The following is a 9,395-nucleotide window of genomic DNA, read 5'->3' as shown; positions in this document are numbered from 1 at the left end:
CCCATGGTATTGCTATATTAATGTAAAACTACTAATTAGTAGTTTTTATAAAAGTACTTTTTTTAAGAATTTAATTTTAATTCACGATTTAGTTACTTAATGTTTAATAAATAACTTTCTTTATAATATTTCATGTATGCAAGGTACCGTGATAAAATGTTTTTCGATATGAGAAACAGTTTATGTAACCGGTATTTAAAGTACAGTAGTAGGATTACGTTTTGATATGGCAATGGTAGCATTTACATTGCAAATGGCGAACATACTACTGCGACTTAAACAAGCAACCTGTTTTTAGTATTTCTGTTGTATTTTATATTTAGATTTCTATTGTTGTTCAGTTGTTCTCTCTGTTTGAATATATGGATCTAAAATATGGGAGACAATTTGAAAAATGTCCCCTCGTGAAGATCCTGAAATTTCCAATTCACACCGGTAAGTAATCATTAAGTATTAACTACTCTAGATAAAGTCATATCTTAAATGTTGTACTTTTTCAGTTGTGAAACTTGGGCCAAGTTTTGCTTCCCCGAAGGCCCATGGTATTCTATCGATTTTCAGAAAAAAATGTATGGTGAACATAGAATGTTATGTTGCCACCATTTTGAAAGGCCTTCATTTGTCAATTTTATTGAAAAAAAAAATACTGTTTAGAAAAACTGTTTTATTTATGTACATATTAGTAATCATACATTGGCAATGTATTGTCATCCAATTATATTTTATTTTCAGAATCAGGTAATCCAAGATTTAAATTTTTCCACTGAACAACCAGGGACATCACATTTTCCTGCAAATGTTATACCTGGACCATTGCAAAGAATGGTATTCACAAGTATTCAAATGGTAATTCAAGTATACTATTAATTGATACTGGTTCACTTGTAATGACAATATATTTAACTTAAAAACTTATCATAATAAATAGCCTATTTTATGGTAACAGTGAAAAAAACCTAAAACACATAGATATATATGTAAAAATAAAATATTAATTAACAGTTTTAAAACAATACGATAAATTTAACAAAATACTAATAGTTAGAACTACAATTACATTAATCTTAAACAATTTCTTTAATTTTCTGTTAATTGCTTAATCAAGAAGATTCATCTAACAATGATATGTTGGTTTTAGTTTCTGTAACCTGACCTTTATTAACTCTTGTTATTTTCAGGATTGCTACCTGGAGAGGCAACAGTCACTGCAAATTTAGGATTTATATGGATAAATTGTTTAGCTGCTGAAATAGTGATTCTGCAGATCGAAAGCCACACCAACATGACTGACAATTCTTCATTTGAAGAAAATGTATGTCTTTTTTCTCTAACTCAATCATTTGAAGAAAATGTATGCCTTTTTTGAAAATTATACATTTGTCATAGCTCGCCCCAATGCAATCTTTGTGATTCAGTTTTAAAATTGAAACATACCGATAATATATTATTATACACTTTTATGGACTTCAAAGAATGTGATAATGCTAAAAAGAAGTTAAACTATGTATCTGAAAACTTTTATAAGATTTTATGTGTTGAGAACTGTGCCACAATCTGCAATAATTTATACGAAACATTATCATATTCTTTAAACCTCAAAAAACTTGCAATCTGCAAATTGGAAAAAGATGTAAATTTTAGTTTTCTTGCCCAATGTGAGGAACATCTTAAAGAAAATGTTGATTTTATATGTAATAGTGTCTTCCACATAACAGTAAAAAGATTTTGTTTAGTTAAAAATAAACAATTTGCAGATTATCAGAAATTGTTAAAAAGGAAAATAGATATATTAAAAGTAATTGTATATTAATGTTAGATTTAATTTGACCAACACTGTATTAAGTTCATTATACCTACTTTATTAATTTTATCTTTGTCTGTATTTTTTTAAAAAAAATAAATTCAATAACACAACAATCAAGTACAACTGCCCACAATCTTATAGGTTAATAAATATATAAATTATATATTTTTTGCAGATTATGTTCTATTTAACTTATAAAAATTAAAATTGTTATTTTAACATATAAGGGCAAGTTTGTCTTGTAGCAATGTTGTAATCTTTAGCAGTATATTTTAATTGTTTTGCAGAAATACTGTTTGTGTAAATATCATTAAAACAAATGTTTATAAGCAATAAAGAAAATGTAAAATGTTTATTAGTTTTATTTCTGCATTTATTTTTTTTATTGTACTATATATAAATTATTCACTCTTTCAAAATAATTTGGAAGTATTATTACATAATTTAAATAATAATACTTCCAAATGATTTTGAAGGAGTAATAATTCTGGCTTTTGAATAAAAATCGATTTAAAGCCAAATTTTGAATTTCCCGCAAGTTGTGTTTCGTTGGGCATGCTAGAGATGGCAGCAGCATCGTTTTGTCACCCATTTTTTAGTATGAAGTGAACATTCTTTGAGTAAATGTGTTCTGTGCGTAGTCCCAATCTGTGGATATGGGTAGACCCATACTTGTCTAAAATTTCCACGAGTGATGACTTGTGCGGTGGTAAATTACCATTTTTAAACAATGGCGCTTTCGAGAATTAAATATTTATTATGTTCTGTAGTTCTTTGCTTCGCCGGTGTTTTTATGTGCCCGTTTGATAAGAAGTTTGATGGCTCTGAGGTGCCTAGGGTGACTATCGCTGCTCTGGTGCGGAATAAAGAATATGTGCTGCCCTACTTCCTGGCCGGCATTTACGACTTGGACTACCCGAAGAATAGAATAACGATCTGGTAAGTTATACATTTTCTAGTTATTACGAGGTCGATGATCGGTGAATGAACTATATATAGGTCGCTTTATAAAACTAGCGGCGGCGGCTGCCACACCACAAAACAGCTAGTGTAGGTTGACATGACAACTTGTTAGTGGTCCCGACCTATGTAATTTATCGGTAATAAGGTATTCATTTTAGTAAGAATCTAAGAAAAATCATCTTTATTTACATAATTTAAAATACATTGCATTAAACAATATAATATTTACTCATATCAAAAACCATCTTGTCCTGAAATATTGATCAATAGTTGTGTTGCATACAACCAAGTTGGCCGATCCAATATACTAACATGGGCCAACATTGAAAGATGTAATAACACAAGTTGGCCTAGCTTTGACTAAATATACAAATATTTCAGTGAAATATCAAAGCTGCCATTTTGTAACCCTGAAGTGTTGATCCTAGGTGTCCTAGATATAGACAAAATATATCTATGCCTAGTTTATGCTAGGTGTGGCCCATACATTGATGACTGACTGATGACCTATACCTTGGCCTAAAAGGACTGATTTCATAGCAATCTCGGAGCATAAAGTCTCAGATATTAGTAACAAATGCACACAAAATGTTAAATTAAAATTAAGATAACTTTAAAGAGAAGAGGAAAATAAACTTTTTTTCGACTACCAGATCATTTTGTAGGTCAATTTAGATTAGAGTTTATTGGCCTGGACCTTTCGTAACATATTTTATTGTTAAATTTTTGATGGAGTACATCCAAATGTTTTGTCTCTGTCTCTCATACCCTTAATTGGTGATTGGGTAATATTATCCCACCATATGAATAATACCCTTAAACTAATGATCTAACCCTTAAAGAGGCAAAAATAAAAAAGAAAGTTATTTTAAGTTTTACTCAGATATAATTTAATGACATGCATACAAAATATTATTATATTGTAAGAAACTATTGGAAATATTAAATAAAGTGGGAAAGATAATGAATTAAAACAAGGCTTCAAATAATTATTAAACAACCAAAAGGAATTATCTAGCAGTCTAATAACAATGTCTGATTCTAAAGAATTCATCGGGCAGAGTGACGTTAGCGATCCTTTTCTTTCGGTCGCCGTTGACAGCCCATAAAGGTGCCAGCCAGTAATTAGAGTTGTTCTTATATATCCTCTATGGTCATTATTTCTAACAATATATATATGGAAATAATATATTCTTTGCAGGTTTTATTCAGATTACAATTCAGATAGGAGTATAGAAATTTTAAAAATATGGAAAAGCAATGTTGAATTGGAATACAATTACTTCCATCTCTATACTAATGAATCACAGTTCCTCAAAGACAAACACAATGCTACAAGTTGGACACCAAGTAGATTCAAACATGTCATGAAGTTGAGACAAAAAGCATTAAATTTTGCAAGAAAATCTGACTCCGATTATATATTAGTAAGTATAGGCAACTAATGAAAACATACCTCCCTGTTTTTTTTAAATTAGGTCATTGTCATCAAACAATTGAAAATTATAAATGTATTTCACAGATGGTGGACGCAGACGTCGTGTTCACAGATGAATTGACACTAAAATCATTGATAGCGTGTGAGGAGCTGGTCACTGCTCCCATGCTGACGTCAGACGGCTTTTATTCAAACTTTTGGTAAGAATAAAAGATTTAAAATAAAGTATTTCATTTGTACTTTTATTTCAAACCCATTTTTCAAATGTCAGGCACGGTATGAGCCGTGACTTATCGTATTTACGGACAGCGGACTACAGCGACATACTAAGCCATACAAACAATGGGTGCCATGAAGTTCCTGTGATTCATTCAGCAGTACTTATAGATTTAAGACCAGCAATCTCGAATGACTTGACATACATTGATAACGGAAAGATCAGCTACGACGGACCTGATGATGACACGTTGGTGTTCTGTGCGAGCGCACATGATGCAGGTTGAAAATATTAATTAATTAAGACATTTTCTTATGTAAAAATCAAATATCAATAACATATTATATACAAAACATATTAATTGCAACTAAAATAAATTAATATTAAGTACTTTTTTCAGGAGCAGAATTAAAAGTATGTAATGACCGGCTATATGGTTTCATCACAGTCCCTTCAGAGAACTCAACACCAGAAAACGAACGAAAAAAATTAAGCAATATGAAGCTTAAGGCACTGAGCAAGGGCCTGATACTGCCAATTTTTCCAACTCTAAATAAATATGTATCTCATCCTTTGAAATCAAATTTTGGTATGTCTATGATATTCATGATAAACCTCGATAGAAGAAGAGATAGGAGAAAATTGATGATAGAGAGCTTTAAAGAACTTGGCATGGAAGTGACCGAGTTTGAAGCCATTGATGGGAAGTAAGTACACCTATTCAGATGTCTCTTGACTACTCTATAATATATATAACTTGCTTTTTTTATTAACTATTTAAATATTTCATTATATCTATCTAATCGTCTTTTTTATGTTATATTCTCGTTCCTTTTAGGAAATTAACTAAGAAAAATCTAGATGAAATGGGTATAGAATTAATGAAAAATTATGAGGATCCATATCATGGAAGGTACATGCAATTACGTTTATATATCTAGGTCTCATTTTATTTCAAATAAATAAACATTCTTTAACTTTACAGACCAATGAAAGCTGGTGAAATTGGATGTTTCTTAAGTCACTATAAAATATGGAAAGAGGTAATGTAAATATTTTTTATATATTATATTTTCTTAACTTCTATGTATTACAGAATTTTATTTAACATAATTTCAGATAATCCGCAATGAATACAAGATGACATTAATAATGGAGGATGACATCCACTTTGTCCCTTATTTCAAAGAAAAACTGGCTCGGGTTGTAGAAGAAATAAAGAATTTCCACTACGACCTATTGTAAGTATAACTAAAAGTCCAGAGTTCAGTACCCTTGATAATAAAAAAGTATATAAACTTTTTCCTTGTAGATACTTGGGCAGGAAGATATTAGTGGAGGGAGAGACCAAAGTGACCAGTCACACTGTGAAGCCTCTCTATTCATATTGGACTCTTGGTTATGTCTTGACTCTACATGGTGCAGAAAAACTATTAAAGGCGAATCCTCTGAAGAATTTGCTTCCAGTTGATGAATTTCTACCAATAATGTTCAATGCTCACCCCAAGTATGTAACAAGTGATAATAAACATGAAGAATTACATGACAAAGAACCAAAGAACATTGTTTTCATTAGAATATGCATGTATTCAGCCATTGTGGCTGCTGTCTACATGCTCATATATGATATTGATTTCTTTTAAAATGTAGATAACTTGTTTTTAATTTTTTTTGAAACCTCTTACTTTCATTACTCTATCTCAAATGTCACGGCATTCAGTCGTATCAGTTTGACATATCGACGGTGAAGTGCCAATACCTCCTAACTGACATTTTTAACAAATTATCTTTTTTTTTTTCATTTTAAATGCGTACACTTACCACACTATTAAAATACATATGAATATAATATAAATCATATAATATAACATTTTTAATTTGTCAAGAAATGAAACGTTTTTTTGATTGATTGATTGATTTCTCTATATATGGCGTTTCCTCGTTTTTTTTGTCACTGACAAATTGTCAATTATACTTAGATGTCAATATTTTTGTTTATTTTTATTTTTTTATTTCCGTTTCAGCGTAACGTGGCAAAATCATTTCCCCATACGCGATTTGAAAGCACTGTCCGCCCATCCCCTTCTAATGAACCCAACCCATTATACGGGAATGGACGGTTATATTAGTGACACTGAAGACTCTAGCATAGTGGATAGCGATAATAACACATGATTGATCGATAAACTAGGAATATACTAAATATCTATATTTGAAATTGGTGGAAAATTTATGTGTATATAAATATAGTATGTAGATTATATATAAAAAAAATGCTATTTAATAGAATCATAATATGATTATTAATATAAAGTATCATAAAAAAAGTGTTTTGTCAAGCTCAAGTTAAATGAACAATTATTTTAACTAGGTAACAAGGCTGCGGCGTGCAGTCCTGCTTATTTAACATAACATGCCTGTTGGACTTAACTACCTATAATGAATGTAGATCTATTGAGACTATCAAACCAAAAACTATGAATTCTGTAGTGCTGTATATATAATATATTAAGATACTATTTTAGATTTTAAAGGCCGACGTGGCGCAGCGGCAGAAGGGTGAGACTGTAACGCGACGATTGTGGATTCGATCCCCACTCGAGGAAATGAAATATTTATTTAAATTTGTATTTTCATTTCTTCGTTCTGGTGTCGAGGAAAAGAGCGGCGTTAAGTTCCGCTTCCAACACGCAATGCCTCCAGAATTTGGTGGCAAGTGGGGAATCTAGTGTCTTAACACTAGGTTCCCTCTGCTTATCCTGCTTTGTGCGGGATACACCGTAAAGTTGATTTAATTTAAATATAAGGAGTACTCTCTTGTAATTATATTATATTGTCCATCCACATTTTGGTAAAAATTGTAGTGATGTACATAAATTGACTGTAAATAAACTTATATTAATGGCGTCTTTTCTGGAAATCATAACAAATATATTTCTATATGTTAGTGTAACATATTTAAACAATCTATTAAATATAATCTTCTTTCTCGAAATCAAAAAGTGTTTCCGAAATTTTGGTAAAATCGTAGCGTGTATCTTAGCCATATATATAATGTTTAAATGTAATGCTCCTCAAAATGAGATTTTCTATACTAATTAATTATCTGTATCCATTTATTTTAAATATTTACATGTATGTACTGTATGGACTAAGTAAACCCGAATTTAGCGATTCAAATCCTTACAAAGTCTTGGTCATTGACTTTGAGTCGCTCAAATCTGTTAGAAGTTACTATTTTTGATATATTTTTTATTTACTCATTCTATTGACATACATTATTATATTTATATGTATAGTTTTATTAAACTTATATTTTGTAACGAGTCAATGTTTTACAAATTTGCATTTAACTTACGTACTTTACTTTACTTGTAAGTTGTTTGAGTATATTGTGATTGTACTTACTCAGTATAGGTAATGCTTTAGTTTATACTTTATAAAATCGAATTTTGTAGCAGTTATAACCAAAGGCTTGTCAAATTAGTGCCATTTTTTTTCAATTTTATAAGTGTAATGAGATATCAAACACTGCTGTATGTAATGCAATTGTAGTGAATAAAGAATGAAAAACTCAACTTATATTAGTGTTTTTAGTGTCGACGCCCTACGTTATAATTCAAAGAATTAATAAAGGAGGTATGACTTACTCTTACATTTTAGTTTTGAGAAAAAAACTAATTGTACCGATCACAAATTGTTACAAATTAAATTAATATTTATTATGAATTGATCACAAAATAGGCAAGCTACAAAAGATAGATGCGTTTTCTTAATTCTTACAATATAATTGTTAATTTTAATTTTTTTCAGCTTTACGCTGTATGCCGCACTCGGCAGCGTTAAAGGCGGGGCAGGCAGTGTTGAGTGGCGGAACTCGACGCCGCGCTTTTCCTTATTACCAGAGCGAACTATGAAAATATTAAATATTTATTTACGCAAGTGGGAATCGAACCCACAACCTATCGCATTTACAGTCGCACGCTTGTGTTTCTGCGTCACATACGTCCTTTAAAAACTAAAATTATCATAAGCCAATTTTGTTGAAACTTATTTTTAACTTCCCTCGCTGTGCGAAATGAATGTTACAATTTTTCAGTCAGATCACAGACCAGCTCTGCGATTTCCGCGCTTACCTATAGCGAGAAATAACTAGGGGCGCGAACCGGACCTCAATTTTGAGTCGCTGCGCTCGTAAAATCTCGGTAGTGTTCACATGTTGAGCGAAGTGAGAAATGAATTTTTGAATTGTTAGATTTTTTTTTCGCTTAAAGCCTAAAACCATCTACGTGGTCATATCTATATGTTTGCAAATTTTCATCTTAATCGGTCAAACCATTTGGAAGCCTATTGGTGACGAAGAGTGTGGAAAGTCTCCAGTAGAGTTTGTTATAGAGATATGTCGAGGCTAGCATTGCGAATTGACACTAAACGAATTATTATCTAATTTAATTACATTATGTAATAGTGAAATATTAACTCCTTACAGGAACTGACCGAATACCGGCCTGCCTACTAGTTCTGTAGATATTTACTATTTGATCAAATACTTAATTAATTTTTCATACTCCTATTAGAGTTAAAATATTTTAAGGTATTCTCATGCCTACTTAAAAAATGATTAAACTTATTGAGCCTACACTAGGGTTAAATAATATTATTATGAAGTATCTTATCCGATTTTTGGTTACCTATAAGTTCCTATAACAACAATAAAATAACAGTAAGGTATATCAAATGTAAAAAATTTCGTCACTGTCATGACGAAATTTTTTACAATTGATAAAATGGATCTCGAAGAGATGGTTGTCTGTGCACTTATATTAAGAAATAGAAAAAAAAGCAAATGTAGAAAATGTTGGCTTTCAACTTTTCATTTGTCTTAGAGCAATGGCCTCAACTCAATTTCGTCAACCTGTATTGTCATTGTCTATTTCATCTTCATGAAAACACACGTTTTGCCTTGGTGATGA

The 9,395-nt window shown here is 30.9% G+C and overlaps 1 protein-coding gene across 1 annotated transcript; it reads left to right on the top strand.

Moving 5' to 3' along the window:
* The first annotated feature begins 270 nt into the window (after positions 1–270).
* LOC146527371 (glycosyltransferase 25 family member) lies at positions 271–8,004 on the top strand. Its single transcript, XM_085206722.1, has 12 exons — positions 271–435; positions 733–846; positions 1,179–2,743; positions 3,969–4,194; positions 4,290–4,405; positions 4,477–4,703; positions 4,823–5,129; positions 5,261–5,335; positions 5,408–5,465; positions 5,542–5,663; positions 5,735–5,929; positions 6,447–8,004. The coding sequence occupies exons 3-12, from the start codon at positions 2,535–2,537 to the stop codon at positions 6,595–6,597; spliced, it is 1,686 nt and encodes a 561-aa protein (XP_085062848.1). The 5' UTR covers positions 271–435; positions 733–846; positions 1,179–2,534; the 3' UTR covers positions 6,598–8,004.
* Positions 8,005–9,395: the final 1,391 nt, after the last annotated feature.

The sequence above is a fragment of the Heliconius melpomene genome, chromosome 21 (assembly GCF_056956725.1).
Source record: "Heliconius melpomene rosina isolate 202511_hmr_F chromosome 21, ASM5695672v1, whole genome shotgun sequence".
Taxonomy (NCBI): domain Eukaryota; kingdom Metazoa; phylum Arthropoda; class Insecta; order Lepidoptera; family Nymphalidae; genus Heliconius; species Heliconius melpomene.
This window is presented reverse-complemented; position numbering and strand designations above follow the sequence as displayed.